At 35.8% G+C, this 16,976-nt stretch overlaps 2 protein-coding genes across 3 annotated transcripts in view; one reads left to right on the top strand and one right to left on the bottom strand.

Annotated features, from left to right (window-relative positions):
* Lst8 (MTOR associated protein, LST8) overlaps positions 1 to 16,976 on the top strand; it is a 49,622-nt gene that overhangs the window by 15,493 nt on the left and 17,153 nt on the right. For both annotated transcript variants that reach the window (XM_089102954.1, XM_089102956.1), the window contains exons 3-4: positions 1,906 to 2,117; positions 12,316 to 12,466. In XM_089102954.1, coding sequence (XP_088959080.1) covers positions 1,906 to 2,117; positions 12,316 to 12,466 — 363 coding nt within the window. The remainder of the gene's footprint in view (positions 1 to 1,905; positions 2,118 to 12,315; positions 12,467 to 16,976) is intronic.
* On the bottom strand, positions 2,808 to 5,866 carry LOC148942362 (uncharacterized). Its single transcript, XM_089103597.1, has 3 exons — positions 5,144 to 5,866; positions 3,875 to 5,017; positions 2,808 to 2,912 (listed from the first exon to the last, which is right to left on the bottom strand). Exons 1-3 carry the CDS (start codon positions 5,864 to 5,866, stop codon positions 2,808 to 2,810), a joined length of 1,971 nt encoding a protein of 656 aa, XP_088959723.1.

Here is a 16,976-nt window from a genome sequence, read left to right on the forward strand (position 1 = left end):
AGCCGAGTGGATTGGTGCGCTGGATTTAATATCCTTTGTCCGAGAGGTTGAGGGTTCGAATCCCGGTGTACCCAATTATTTGGTTTACGACGGGGGTCAGTGGCGTGACTCTGTAAGCTCAGCTAGAGTCAACACAGCCTTAAATGGGTACCTGGAGAAATGTGAGGAAGGTAAACATGAAGGGTGTGTGAAAGCAAAGGATGGTTGCACTTCTTGGCTGAAGGGCCAAGAAGCGGAGATCAGCACCGCCGGTAGGGACTGTAAAGTCCAATGCCGCATTCTTTACCTTTTTACCTTTTACAATAAACTTCCGATTTAGTGAGCAGTATGGGAGTGGATAAGCAATATTCCTGAATATCCCTATTAGAAAATAGAGATAATTTGTTATCATCTTAGGGAATTTACTGTGGTTTTCCGGCTAAAATGTTTGGAATAAAAAAAACAGCAAGGCAGACATCTCCAATGTACACATCCTGAGTAATAAATAGAATTCCTTGAAGGTTTATATATCTTAAAATGAGAGAAAATTTCTTAAATGAAATATTATGAAAAATTGAAGAGATTGGTCCCAAAAGGGAATAAAATTAACCTTAGGTGTGTTCTGGGTATCTCTGGAATCGAGTTGGGAGTGGATGAAACAACTAATGCTGGAATATCTCTGGATCAGTTATCTCATCCTTGTCTCTCTGCTACTACTATTACTATTAATTCCACTGCAGCATCAAGCCGCGCAAGGCCAACACAGCTACGCACGCTCTTTCTCTCTCCCAATCTATTCAAAGCCTATCGCTTTATATCCTTCCAAGAAGTTCCAATTTCCCTTTAATCTTTCCTTGCGACATCCTCCCACCCCTTTTGGGGATGATCTGCTTTTCATTTGGCCCTAGACAACCTGCTTTTCTTTAACTGCTAAAAAATCGGTCATTAGAAGATCTAGGACAGAGAGGGTCGATTATGACTAGCATGAGGGAAGCAGAAGGTGTTCAAGCTTGAAATGCTCTTTCTGATTTGAACTCAAAGCTAAATAAATACACGCTCTGGCTGGAGGATTTCTAAATAATGATTTTTGTGCAGGCCATAAGGGTAACTGATGGTCTCATCTTTCGGAATAGTGGAGGCCGAGTCCTAGGATTGCTAGAAGTGTTCAGGCTTGAAATGCTCCTTCTGATTTGAACTCAAAACTAAATAAATACACGCTCTGGCTAGAGAATTTCTAAATAATAATTTCTGTGCAGGTCACAAGGGTAACTGATGGTCCCATTTTTCGGAATAGTGGAGGCTGAGTCCTTGGATTGCTAGAAGTGTTCAGGCTTGAAATGCTCCTTCTGATTTGAATTCAAAACTAATTAAATACACGCTCTGGCTGGAGGATCTCTAAATAATAATTTTTGTGCAGGTCATAAGGGTAACTGATGGTCCCATCTTTCGGAATAGGGGAGGCTGAGTCCTTGGATTGCTAGAAGTGTTCAGGCTTGAAATACTCCTTCTGATTTGCACTCAAAACTAAATAAATACACGCTCTGGCTGGAGGATTTCTAAATAACAATTTTTGTGCAGGCCATAAGGGTAACTGAGGGTCTCATCTTTCGGAATATTGGAGGCTGAGTCCTTGGATTGCTAGAATTGTGGTGTTGTCCGGGAAACTTTGGAGAGACCTAACAAAGGATTTCCCTGCTGAGATGGGACTTTTAGCGACACTTTTTGACTGTCGTGTATTTACAGTACTGGTATAAATTCCCATTAATATTCTTAATGCGTTTCTGCTTGCTTTTGCTTATTTGCATTTATTGTCCAGTAAAGGAAATTCCAGCTGATAAGCAGCTTTTTCGTGCAAAAATTGATTCGGTGACAACCGTAAGAGCTCATAAGATCAAGAGCTATGCAATTATTTTGTACAAATTCCAGGTAAATGCTCTTGACATAACTCCAGATGGCACACTTGTTGCAGCTGCTGGTTTTCAACATATTAGAATGTATGAGGTTGAATCAACCAGTCCAACACCAGTCGTAAACTATGAAGGTGTTCAGAAAAATGTCACGGCCGTTGGTTTTCATCACGAAGGCCATTGGATGTACACAGGTGGAGAAGACTGTACTGCCAGAATTTGGGATTTGAGGTAAAACAGATCATATTTGTTCTTATTTCTTTTCCAGTCTTTGCAGGAGCTTTCACATTGCCTCTGAAAGACCGCAAATTAAATACTTTTTTTCCAGATGGAGGCATAATCCAAGTCTTAATATCTGTTTGATTATTCATTCATCCAAACCCAGCTCAAGACGATTTACTGTTTTTGACTCATTAATCGTAGGCCCTTCTGTGCTCTTACTTTAAGTAGTTTATGCTACGGAATATAAAACGACCTTGAAAGTAAATTGACAAATTAAATCAAAAGGCTTTATTCAATGAAGAAGTCATTATTGTAATTATCTAAATTACCAATTATAAGGTTTGCCAAGTACATTTTTAGAATAATTACCTTTGAATTGTTTCGTTTAAATTTTCCTATTCCGCAGCACTCCTATTAAAATTTTGTCTTATTCCTTTTAAGTTTTAGATCAATTTCGTTGCACGAAAGTAATTTGGAATTTCGCTATTTTTTCCCCATTATTCCTGATTAATTTTCTGTTCTGAGAAATTAACTAAAATAAGAAAAGAAAAGCGTGTTCTACAGAAAAGTAGGTAGCCACATTAAAACCTAGAATATGTGAAAATAAAGCTATACAACAATTAAAGTTGATGCGAACAGAGGTTGCTATGAATGAGTAGAATAAAAAGTACGACCTTGCCACTAAAAATTTACATGCTCTTAATCCAAACCAAATGCTTTATCAGAAAATTTCTGCTCTATTCCATAAACTTGTATTCCCGAATCAGACTGAAGATTCATTTCCGGATACGTTTTGGTAGTCTGCTAATAAAGAAAAGAAGGAAAAGTGTTTCAAAGAAAAGTAAATACCTGCATGAACACATTGTATGAGCGGAAATAAAGTTATACAACAGTTAAATTTAATACGAATAGAGAATGCTATGAATGAATAATATAATAAGGACCATCTTGCCACCCAAAATTTATTCGCCCTTACAAAAGGGTATATCAGAAACTTACTCTATCAACATTTCCATAAACTTCCATTCCCGAAATAGACCAAAGATACATATCTGGATATACTTCCAAAACTGTGTGGTAGTCTGCTAACACTGACGTATTTAGACCTATTGAATAATAACAAGACTTGAATTGTTTTGGGGTAGGACAGTTTGGGAAAACAATTAAGCAGATAATTAATGAACTTTGAAATTATGTTTGCCAGTGCTGAATTAGATCTAGATTACCCAAGATATAGATATGAGATTATATATAGGTCCTCTTATACCTCTGCTCCTCTTAATCCCCCTCCCTCCCTTGAAAAAGTAACAATATCTGAATGTGCTAATTTATAAGTACCCGCATTGCAATTCCGTGGCATTAATAAAATGTGGCATTTTCAGAATCAGAATCATTTATTAACATAAAAGCTTTCGTAGTCAGGGTTTAAATCCCGACTAAATCGCGCTATTATTTACAAAGTAAACAAAGACACAAAAAAATTAATACACATGTCACTTATTGTAGACAAAAACATAAAAAGGCACAAACGAATTGCTGAAGCGATTAGTGCGACCCTTGGGCTGGGCTAGCTTTGTTGCTTTTGATCTTGTAGTAACTTTTTTTGTCTGCATTGGGGGTAATATATTTCTGTGTTTATCACTTGTCAGAAGAAACTGGCCAAATTTACGGATAAGTTGAAAACGGCGATCGTGGAGTGACGGCAAATTTAGTTGAGACAGTGCTGATTCGTAATCGGTGTACTGATCAGACAGTATGGCCTTCACCGCTCTTTTCTGGACTGATTCGAGTACTTCGCTCATAAAGGCAGTGTTCTGAACCTGTGGACCCCATACAGGGCACGTATACTCTAATATCGGGCGAATATATATCAGGTAGGCTGTTTTCAATTGCGGCACTGAAAAACCAAATCTTCGCATCAGTAAGAGGGTACGCATGGCACAGTTCGCCTTTTTCACTACCTCTTGGACGTGGAGGCTAAACGAACAGTCAACGCTGAACGTAACACCGAGAATAACTGCCGACGATACGCTTTGGTATGGTGGAGGGGGGCACTGAAAATCCCTTTTGAGAGGGTTAAATCGAAGAATTTTGGTTTTCGTTTCGTTGATTTGGAGGCTGTTTTCAGAACACTGGTCTCTAAAATTGTCGATAAATGATTCACTGAACTGGGGAACGGTTTGAGACTTCTCAATGAGGTATTTTAAGAGGGTGGAAAGGTCATCTACGAATTTGAACCGTTCGTCAAAATCGGCAAGGACGAAGTTGATCACTGCCAAGAACAACAAAGCAGCGAGTTTAGTGCCTTGTGGGGCACCACACGTAAGCTCAGACCATTCCGAATCAGTATCACCCGGATAGAGACCATACACACTCTGTAGTCGGTCGCGTAAGAAATCTATTATTAATAAGAGAATATGTCTGCAAGCTCCCATAACCTTCAGATTGTTCACTGCAGTATAATGGCGTATCAAGTCGAAGGCTTTTCTATAGTCGGCTAGGAGGAGATCTACAATTGTGCCTCCTTGGTCAAGCCATTCAACAATAAGGTGATACAGAGGCACAAGATAAACAGTTGTACTACTACCTTTCAAGCACCCGTATTGGTATGGATCAAGAGAGCCCTGGACTTGTGACATAAGTTCACGATATATAAATGATTCCGCTACCTTAGAGAGGTTCAGAACTATCGAAATTGGGCGGAGTTGGTCGCAAGATTTTGGGTTTTTCACTTTTGGAATGACGCGCACATAAGCTCTCTTCCAAACACTGGGGAACACTTGTTCGCGAAAACACTGGTTAATAATAGAGCTGAGTGGCTTTGCGAGAAAGATTGAGAACTCGCGTAACAACTTGACAGGGAGTTCACCAGGGTAAGACGCACAGTTTACTTTCAGTTTCTGAAGATCCTTAAAGACGGCATATTCAGATACTTCACATATCTCATCAGTCCCGGTGTCAGCAATGATACTCTCAATCTCTGAGTTTGTGATTGATGGGTATGTGGTGCATATGCCGGAGAAAAAATTGTTCACTTCAGTAGCTGATGTCAGTGTGCCGTCATCTTTGAGTAGTCTGAGGTCCTTTGGTGTTGATTTCCCTGCAAGGGTTTCGACCGAGGAGTGCCATTTGTGAGAGTCAGTGTGCAGTAATGGTGTTATTTTCTCTTTTACATACTGTCTTTGGGCTAGTCTGTTTAACTTCACAATTCTGTTACGCAAACTGGCTGCAGCCGCTTGATCTCCAGCTTTGTGGAGACTACAGCGAGTTTTTATCATCTGCTTGAGTTCGCGGGTGATCCATGGTTTGTCAGTGTCACAAACCGTAATAACTTTTATTGGAAAAAAATCGTGGAACTTTTCCAACAGAAGGCTGTTCAGTTTGCTGACTTTGACATTAATGTTCGCCTCTGCACAAATGTTCTCAAAATCGTAAGTACCAATCCAGCGACCGAATTGAGCTATTGAAGACATTATGATGGGCCGACTTGTGGTTTTTGTTCGTTTCGGTCGTGGGATACTTGCTTGTGCTTCCCAGAAAATTATAAAATGGTCAGAATTCTGAAGGGGACCTAGAGATCGGGGAGCGTTATAAAGATCTGCCAAGTTCGTGTAGATCATGTCAAAAGTACTGCTACTTTGGTGAGTCGGAATGTTCACTACTTGTTTCATATCCGAAACGTTTGAGACCCACTGACGATTGGTCTGATTGAAATCGCCAGCAATCACAAACGCAGGGGAAGTGTACTTGTGGCGCATTCTGTCGACGAACACTTGTATATGCTCAATAAGTTCTTTTCTGTTCCCAGCGCTTTCTGGATAGTAAACTGACGTAACTATTAAGCAGGAGAATCTTCGTGACAGATGCGCCAGTCTGCACTCCACCCACACAATCTCATGGCTAAAATCATAGGAGCTACTTAACAGTTTCGATGGTAGGTCGTCACGTATAAAAGTCCTACGCCACCTCTGTGACGGACAATGCCTCTGTCACGTCGAGTGTTGAGGAAGCCTCTGTAACCTCCAATACATGCATTTTCTTCAATTATGTCCCAATACTTACTGATAAGCGCAATGGTCACGTTATTCTGCTTAATTAATACTTCCACCTTTTCCCTTTTATTGTTCAAAGATTGAGCGTTATATATTAGCATAGTCGTAAGTTTGTATTTTGCTGAGAATCGCTCCGGACGCAAATTTGGAGGAGTAGGTTCCGAAGTACTGCAGTTAACATCCTCTATAAACCAGGGAACAAGTAGGGGTGGAGTATCATGAGGAGGAGCGCAACGGATTACGACTAGGTTACTCGTCCTCGTCAGCCGGTCATTTGTCTTTCTCCTGCAGGAGAAATGCACCGGATTCTCATTTGGCGTTTCCTTTTTCCTCCTCGTTTGCCACGGTGGGTTTGCTTATTCAAGCAGTCTGATAAGCGAGAGCACTCTGGTGGCTCTAAGTAGCGAGCTATCTCAGTGCGCACTGGTGGTTTCTTTAAGAATCCAAATAGCCACAAGTTACAAAAGGAAGGTGTTGCCACTGATAAATCTGGTGATTGAATCTTCATTAGGGCCGGTTTTTCGTATTTAATTTGCATGATGATTGCACTAAGCAAAGTCAGGAACAGCAAGTCTTTGGTTACTTTCACTATCACAGCGGGAATCCAGATGAAGACAAAACTGGACTAGCTAAACTAAGAAGTCGGAGGCAGCTTTTTCAAAGCGCTCTCACCGCCATCTACATCAAGGAAACATCAGGGAAACCTCAGGAGCAAGAGATCACCGGGAGCAAGGGAAGATAATTTTCGTTAATTGTCTATTAAAATGTAACGATATATGTAAATATATCGTTACTTTAATGGCAGTCTATATGAAAAATCAAGTTTTTGATAAAGGTCCAAAAACTCGTACAACGTAACGGTAAAACTTAAAATGTTTGAAACTTATCAAACGTAGGTTCTCCTGACTGACATAGACCTAGATTACCCAAGATATAGATATGAGATTATATGTAAGTCCTCCAGGGACGTTGTTTGTGGGTGGCCAGGGGGGTGTAGTTGACTCCCCCCCCCCCCAATTATGTGAAGAAAAAAATATTATACATCCCATGCCCTTTGACTATCCAGATGTGGACCCTCTTGCCCCCCCCCCCTCCGAATAAAAATGCTAGAGATTCGCCACTGAAGTCCTCATATACCTTTGCTCCTCTTAATGTCCCCCCCTCCCTCCCTCCTTTGAAAAAGTAACAATAACTGAATGTGCTAATTTATGAGTACCCACATTGCAATTCTGTGGCATTAATAAAATGTGGCATTTTTTGTTAATAGTCTATTAAAAAGCAACGATATACGTAAATATAATGGTAGTTTATATTAAAAATCAAGATTTTTGTTAAAGTTCCAAAAACTCGTAAAACGTATGCTTAGACCTAAAACGTAAAACGTTTGAAAATTATCAAACGTAGTTTCTTCTGACTGACTGAGTACCGAAGATTCTCTAAAGCTCTTGCTTGTTTAGTTTGACAATGACTCTAAGTTTAATCCTAAATATATGATCCTAATATTTAAATATATTAGATATATTATAATATATCTATATAAATATATTAATAAATTTATAAATATATTTAATAAATAAATGTATTATTTAATAAATATATTAAATATATTAATATTTAAATATATTTAGGATTAAATATATTTAATCCTAAATATATTTAAAAATAAATATATAATATCTAAATATATGAACTGCACTTGAATAAATCTATTTTACTAAGCTCTTGAGAAATTTATGAATGACATACTTCGTTTTTAATCGGTTTTCAAAGAATGTTTGCTGTCTTTTGTTGTTTCTATGCTAGACTTGGACTGCGAACTGATTCTAAGCTATTTCGATATCGATCAGAAATGACGAAAACTGACCAAGAACCGAGTACTGAAGATGCTCTAAAACCCTTACTTCTTTTATTTGATATTAAACTTTAGTTTTACTTAAATTAACTTAAGTTTACTTAATTCTCATATATCTAAAATATATTAGCTGCACTTAATGAAATCTATTTTACTAACCTCGTCAAATTTTTAGATGTTTTTTTTATTATTGATTGTGTATTATTTTTATTTCTATATTAATATTTTTTTCTTTAATAGAATATTTATTTCACTATAAATATTTGAATATTTAATTTATTATAAAATATTTTATGAATTATTATTTATTTATTATTTATATATATTATTTAATTATTCATTAGTAGTATAGCGTTTATTGTTATTGGCTTATTTCCATTTTTGTAAATTTCTTCTCTATCTTCCTCTTTGGTATAGGAATCGAAAAATAATAAATAAGTTTTACCTTCCGAATATTACTGAGAAACTGACTGGTTTACAGCAAAAGCTTTCAGAAACAGCGTATCGGCGTTTGTCGCCTCACCATGGTTTTATTCGTTTGTTTTGTTAATTTTATTTATTTAATATTATTGTTATTTAATTGTTATTGGTGATTTAGTTATTTTATGTAATGTTATTGTTGATTTTCGTATTTGAATCACTTTTTTTTTTGAGAGAGGTTACTCCACTATTTATCTTGTGATGTGAGTGGGTATTAAATAAATATTGTTATTATATTATATGGAGGTTACAAAAGTCTAAAGGCGAATTTTTAACCATAACTAGAGGCACTGACCATAGTAAATTTTATTTTTGGGAATGATGAGTTTTTGATATTATTTCATCTTCATTTTGTTTTTATTGTGTTCAATCAGGAGCTTTTAATTCAATTCGTCTTGTTGTTGTCTTGTTAAATCTGATCATTGACCCAAAAGCTCTGCTTTGACAAATCCAAAAGCCGTGCTAGAGAGGAAGTTGAAAATTTTTATAATAATTTAGACATACCCCGTTTATCTGGAAAAATAACTTTTAATATTTTCGTTAAAAAATGTAAAAAAGCAAAATGTATCCCCACCCGTAGATTTCGAATCACCTTTTTTTTGGATCTTCATTAATGCGAAAATGAATAAAAGTCCTTGACCCTGCCCAACATCTCCAACATCTGTCAATTTCGTGGCTGATTTCGTAATTTTTTTACTGCATCCATACTGCATCCAAATCCAAAAGTCGTGCTAGAAAGGAAGTCGAAAATTTTTATAAGAATTTAGACATACCTGGACGCAGAAGGGAGGATTAGGGGTAATGTCTTCCCAATCATCAGTCTTAAATTGTCTCTTAAAGCATCAGTCTGTTAATTTAGGATTGAATAGGCTACTCTGGCTTGAATATAGGCTACTCTGGACTGAATATGTCTCTAGTAGGGAATAACCACTAATATTTCGGAAAAATCCCAAGTGGTCACCAGGACCATGTTTACAGAAACTGCCTAATTTGGGATTGGAGACATATCTCGAACATCTGTCAATTTCGTTGCTGATTTCGTAATTTTTTTACTGCATCCATACTGCATCCAGATCCAAAAGTCGTGCTAGAAAGGAAGTCGAAAATTTTTATAAGAATTTAGACATACCTGGACGCAGAAGGGAGGATTAGGGGTAATGTCTTCCTAAGCATCAGTCTTAAATTGTTTGTTAAAGCATCAGTCTGTTAATTTAAAATTGAATAGGCTACTCTGGCTTCAATATAGGCTACTCTGGATGGAATATGTCTCTAGTAGGGAATAACCACTGTAATATTTCGGAAAAATCCCAAGTGGTCACCAGAACCATGTTTACAGAAGCTGCCTAATTTGGGATTGGAGACATATCTCCAACATCTGTCAATTTCGTGGCTGATTTCGTAATTTTTTTACTGCATCCAGATCCAAAAGTCGTGCTTGAAAGGAAGTCGAAAATTTTTATAAGAATTCAGACATACCTGAACGCAGAAGGGAGGATTAGGGGTAATGTCTTCCCAAGCATCAGTCTTAAATAGTCTGTTAAAGCATCAGTCTGTTAATTTAGGATTGAATAGGCTACTCTGACTTGAATATAGGCTACTCTGGATTGAATATGTCTCTAGTAGGGAATAACCACTAATATTTCGGGAAATTCCCAAGTGGTCACCAGAACAATGTTTACAGAAACTGCCTAATTTGGGATTCGAGACATATCTCCAACATCTGTCAATTTCGTGGCTGATTTCGTAATTGTTTATACTGCATCCATACTGCATCCAGATCCAAAAGTCGTGCTAGAAAGGAAGTCGAAAATTTTTATAAGAATTTAGACATACCTAGACGCAGAAGGGAGGATTAGGGGTAATGTCTTCCTAAGCATCAGTCTTAAATTGACTGTTAAAGCATCAGTCTGTTAATTTAAAATTGAATAGGCTACTCTGGCTTGAATATAGGCTACTCTGGATTGAATATGTCTCTAGTAGGGAATAACCACTGTAATATTTCGGAAAAATCCCAAGTGGTCTCCAGAACCATGTTTACAGAAGCTGCCTAATTTGGGATTGGAGACATATATCCAGCATCTGTCAATTTCGTGGCTGATTTCGTAATTTTTTTACTGCATCCATACTGCACCCAGATCCAAAAGTTTTGCTAGAAAGGAAGTCGAAAATTTTTATAAGAATTTAGACATACCTGGACGCAGAAGGGAGGATTTGGGGTACTGTCTTCCCAAGCATCAGTTTTAAATTGTCTGTTAAAGCATCTGTCTGTTAATTTAGGATTGAATAGGCTGCTCTGGCTTGAATATAGGCTACTCTGGATTGAATATGTCTCTAGTAGGGAATAACCACTAATATTTCGGAAAAATCCCAAGTGGTCACCAGTACCATGTTTACAGAAACTGCCTAATTTGGGATTGGAGACATATCTCCAACATCTGTCAATTTCGTGGCTGATTTCGTAATTTTTTTTACTGCATCCATACTGTATCCAGATCCAAAAGTCGTGCTAGAAACGAAGACGAAAATTTTTATAAGAATTTAGACATACCTGGACGCAGAAGGGAGGATTAGGGGTATTGTCTTCCTAAGCATCAGTCTTAAATTGTCTGTTAAAGCATCAGTCTGTTAATTTAGGATTGAATAGGCTACTCTGGCTTGAATATAGGCTACTCTGGATTGAATATGTCTCTAGTAGGGAATAACCACTAATATTTCGGAAAAATCCCAAGTGGTCACCAGAACCATGTTTTCAGAAACTGCCTAATTTGGGATTGGAGACATATCTCCAACATCTGTCAATTTAATGGCTGATTTCGTAATTTTTTTACTGCATCCATACTGCATCCAGATCCAAAAGTCGTGCTAGAAAGGATGTCGAATATTTTTATAAGAATTTAGACATACCTGGACTCAGAAGGGAGGATTAGGGGTAATGTCTTCCCGAGCATCAGTCTGTTAAATTGTCAATAGCACATTGGGAATAATAAGACCAAATTTTTGGCTGCAAGATTTTATCAGTGGAAAAACAAAACAAAATACTAGCCTAAATAAAACACGAAGAAAAACAACTGAGGCTATACAGAAAGTCAAAATAAAAACGACGTTTTTGCTGGGTTTTTTTCTTTCTATGTTTTATTTAGACTAGCTTTCTTTATTCCGTTGATAAAGACTTCCAGATGACAAGCATAAATATTCTGACTTTTTATTATTATTTTATTATTATTTTGTATTTTATTACCATTCATTTTTATTTTTCGTTTTTTTATTAAAACATCTTCCCCGTTTTTAGTTTATTTTCATTACAGTTGTTAATAGAAAAGGCAGTGTTGTCTAAGAAATTTTTTGGCAATAGACTGCATTGGATGTAAATAGCAATAAACCCAATTTTCGCTTTTCATCTCTGTTGTTTTTTCTGATTCTTTTTCAACTAACCATTTCAATCTCGAAAGAAAACGTGATCTCCCCCCTTTCCTGCCTTAGCCTTGGACATGTTGCGCAGATTTGAATTCAAAGAAATAAAAAGTGATTAAGGGAGAACTCCACCCAATTGTAACCGAAACTCTAAACAAAGGAATTTTTATAACAATTAACACATAAAAAGAACTTGCTTTTTTCACCATGAACCTGTCAACATCCAATTAAGATTTATTAATTGTCTAATAAATTAGTAAATAAATTTCTTATACAGATTCAGTTTGATCCATTTGCATTCTTAACTATTTATCTATTTACTATTTATTTGATATATATATATATATATATATATATATATATATATATATATATATATATATATTATATATATATATATTATATTTTACAGGGCTGCTAGTCTACACTGCCAAAGTATATTCCAGACAAGTGCACCTGTTACATGCGCCTTTTTGCACCCTAATGAAACTGAGCTGATAGTTGGAGATCAATCTGGAATATTACATCTTTGGGATCTTAGATCTGACCATAATGAACAATTGGTAAGGCTTGATTAAAAACTTAACCTCTTAGTGATTAAAGTTTATTCCGGGTTTTTATAAGGCTTTTCAGGGGGCTACATTGTGACTCGGTAATTTCATAGAATTTGTCTCTTGGAGCAAAAACATTCAAAAACTGAACATGTCATATATACTGCTATTCTTCAGGTATACAACGAAACTACGTACATCCAGTATTAACAGATATCTGGTGGTGTAGGATAGTATAACCAGAAGATTGATGGGTCGAAAGAATATTTAAATCAAAAATATGACTGAGGTGCCAGTTTCAAAATATTTTCTTATGAAAATATGCCCCATTTGGAAATACTGCACTGAATGAAATCTATTTTACTAAATTCTTAAAAATTTTAGGTGATAAAAATTTTAAGGGTTTTTATAATATGATAAAATTTTAGGTTTTTATTTATGAAATAAATAAAAATTTATCTATTTATTTTTTATTTCATTTTTATATTTATATGATTTATTTTTTTACATATTATTATTTATTTGCTATTATCTATTTTTTATATCTTTCGGTATGGTCAATTTGAATATCATCTACCTTGAAAGACCTAAAGGTGAACTGGCCATACCTTACTCTTTACTCACTACTGCTGCTTCACTTCATTTCAAATCTAAATAGTTCTCCCTTTTGGATGGTTAATATTTTCATCTCCAATAAATATAATTTGATTCTGTCTCTTATAGTTTAGCCTGTCTCTTGCTCATTTAGCTCACAAACAAATTCAAGTTTTCCTTTCAAGCTAACATTAAAGTTCGATTCATTTTTTTTTTTTTTTTTTTTTTTTTTTTTTTTTTTTTTTTTTAGTTAAGAAATGCTAAACAGACAACCTCATTAGCAATTCTTAGTGTTGTGAAGTTGTTGTGAAGTGTATTTATTGGTATTTGGGGGTTGTAGTCGTAGATGCTTTTATTCTCCCTTTATAGGGGAGATAAACTCTGGCCCTAAGGTAATTAAACTTTGGTAGCGTGCCTTAGGCTATGACCGAACTAATGAGGCGTACCAACTGGGTATGTTCGAGGGGCTAAACCTCTATGTAACCTCTATGTTAGCACATACATGTAAACTCTTGCTGTATTTTCCTATTATTATTTTTTTAATTTCTTCAAAACAATTTTTTTTCTAAATTCGACTGAAAGTGTCACCTCAAAGAGTCAAAGGTCAGTAGATGCATTGCATGTACTTAACAACGAGAGACCAGCAGTGATTGAGCTCAACTCCAAATTTGCAAGCTTCCAATGACCCTATTTCAGTAGACTAATCTCCTTCGTTTTTTTTTAAATTACCCCCCAAATAATTTTTTCAATATACATATCAAAATAATCGCCTTTTAATGGTGATTCTAAGTATATAGTGTGTATTAAGTTTACCTTAACCCGTATAAAGTTAGGAATTTGAACGTTAATTATTGTAATATAAACTATAACGTCCTGTGTGATTGTTTTCGTAATATTATTTCTATTTAGTTCCTGGATACAATCTACTTGTAGGCTAATTTGAATATAAGGGACTATTGACTTCACTCTATTTGATTTCTACTATCAGACCGTGTTTTATCTGATATACACTCTACCTGACATTTGACTAAACTCTACTGATTTATAATCAGACTAGACTTGAGGATGATTCGTCATTCAGTAACCATAAGAGCGGACCAAAGTTATCAATAATAGCTATCCCAAAAGGATGCATTGCCTTCTCTGTTTGTCCCAATGTGGGCTTATGTTCTTTGTAAAAAAGCATGAACACTGGCTTGTTTTACATCTACCTGGCTCAAAAGCAGCCATGGTTTAAAATTCAAATTTGAACTTTCTTGTGACTCATTTCGCGGAGCTAATTCAGAATTTGAACTTTTTTTCTATTACCATTATTCAAATGAAGGTCACCTGTGTAGGTAAAGGAGACCCTTTTAAGAACTATCCCCATGCCTCCATTTTCTGTGATTAACGGTTTCTTTCACCGAATTTCTCGCCTTATGCAGAGTTCCCATCAGAGCTGGGTAACAACTCTTTTTTTTTGCTTCCTTCGGCGACTTTTGCTAAGCTTCCACATTTGTTTTCTTACTTATAAGGTTACTTTTTTCGTTTTTTTCCATCCCTTTCCTCAAGTACTTTAATTATATATTTATATATCTTTTCTTTCCCTTTGCTTGTGAAACTGCATAACTAACCTAGTATTTGTTAGCTTTAACAAAGGTAATTCTATTGCTTATTACGTCGTAAGATGCCATATTTTCGAAGCATCTCTACTCCTAAAACACTGGGATATGGCAGCTTCTAACCTATAATTGTTCGGACCACAATTTATGTGCTTCCTTTACTAAATTGTAGCAGTGTTATCCTTGAACAATAAGGCCATAGCCTGTACCTGTAGTAAGGCTGACTTAGGACCCTATTTGCTACCATTATGTCTAAAATTCTTCTGTTTCTATAAACGTTTCATTGGTCCAGCTAGATTTTGTTTTTCTTTACGTATTATTTTTTATTTTATTCTTTTAATTCACGGTACAAATACTTTATTATTTAGTAATATAAGGCACTACTACATTGCATTTATTACTAACACTAAAAAAACTACTAATTATACACTTGCTTCTACTTGCTAAAAACTAGATACTGTATTTTTTTCTATTTAACAATTCTTGATCGAGCCTTTTTTCCATTTTATCTATTGTACCCAAATCTTTGAGGGGATACAAATCTATTTCTAATAGCCAAAGTTCGACCAAAGCTGCTCGAAGTTTTGCTAATTTGAGCGCCGCTGAAAGAAAAGTACATTTACTTTCCCCTTCTAATACGGTCATTTCGAATTTTTTTGTATTTTGCAACCTTATTTAGTCTCCTCGACCCATTTATCCCAGCGACCACCAGTTGTTGTTTATATGTTGCTGTGAATTGTATTTATTGGTATTTGGGGGTTGTAATCGTAGATGCCTTTATTTTCCCTTTATAGGGGAGATAAACTCTGACCCTAATGTAATTAAACTTTGGTAGCGGGCCTTAGGCTATGCCCGAACTAATGAGGCGTACCGACCGGATATGTTCGAGGGGCTAAAAGCAGATCGTAAAGAGGTTGGCTAAAATACAATTCTTTTATTCAATTTACACATAATAATTACAGATATAGATATTCTACTGGGACTGGCTGTCCCAAGTAGACCACAAGTCTCAGAAACTACAATAATATATAATAAGATACTTAGACACTTACAATGATAAGACAAGATTCCAAGGTATTTCTAAAAAAAACGAACCAGAGGTCAGTCCGGCATAAAGTTAGTATCAGTCTAAATATTCCGATAAAATGTATCTTTTATACATTTTTGTCAACCACACCTTCCTTTAACCAACCCACATAAATGCTAGTAAGAGGTAATTTCTAAATTTCCCGTTAAACAGAAACTCGACAGGATATGTTCCTTATCTTTATAAAAAGTGATATTTGGAAACTTTGTATTTGCGTCTTAATATATTTTTACTAAATTAATAATTAACAATATTTGAAAGCTTTACCACATTAGCTGTATTTGAACTGTTCGGGAATTCAAACATATTTTCTATCTGATCTTGTCAGAACTAGTCTATCAGATAATTCTTCATATGATTGGATCTGGCATCAGTTAAATCTCATTAAATTAGATACCAATCTGACTTACTTGACTTATTGCTAAATCTTTCCTTTTAAAAGCTACTGTTTCCGGAATAGGAGAGGAGCTGTCTCCCCTCAGTGCTCATATTATGTATTCCCACAAATGAAGGGAGGAAAGGTGTTAAAGTTTCAATATTTATGCGAAGCCCCTCTTATTGAAATGTTAAAAATGTTGGACCGGAAAATTCATTGTTTAAGAATTTAGGTTTGCCTAACCTCACCCCCATCCCTCCAGACACAGTCATAAAGACACCGCCGATCTCTACCCTAACAGCTTGTTCGAAACCGTTTACCTTATTACCGTTAGTTTTATTTTTCAAAAGGTCGTTGATGTTTATATTGATTTTCTACGCTTATTTTATATGAACTACATGTTTATTTAAGAACAAATGCACCGTCAGGGACCAGTATCGTGGGTAAAACTGAAAGATTATTTGACTGGTATTTCAGTAGTTCCAAGCAGATTAGCTATGTCAGAAACTTTGGCTGGATAACATATTGGCCCTATTTGGGCTAAAATCGTTTGGAAACTAAATGTCAGAAATTGGTACTTTGTCGTGATGTGATCTATGCTATAACTTCAAGAGGGTAATAAAACTTCAAATTTCTGAGCGATTGAGTCTATCCCAAAAAACCATAAAAACTGATTCGTTACTTTCTCAACTGAATGGGGAAAATTTCATGCTTTAAAATTGAATGGTTGCAATTTCAATTTTCCAGGTTATACTCTTGACAAACGGGATCCAACAGCGTCATGATGAATATGATGTGAGATATATGAGGATTTCATTTGTCATTTGTACATGACAAAACAATACAAAACTTTCACCCAACTAA

Source organism: Artemia sp. Qi Xiang Cuo, chromosome 17 (assembly GCF_049724085.1).
Source record: "Artemia sp. Qi Xiang Cuo chromosome 17, ASM4972408v1, whole genome shotgun sequence".
In the NCBI taxonomy this organism is placed as follows: domain Eukaryota; kingdom Metazoa; phylum Arthropoda; class Branchiopoda; order Anostraca; family Artemiidae; genus Artemia; species Artemia sp. Qi Xiang Cuo.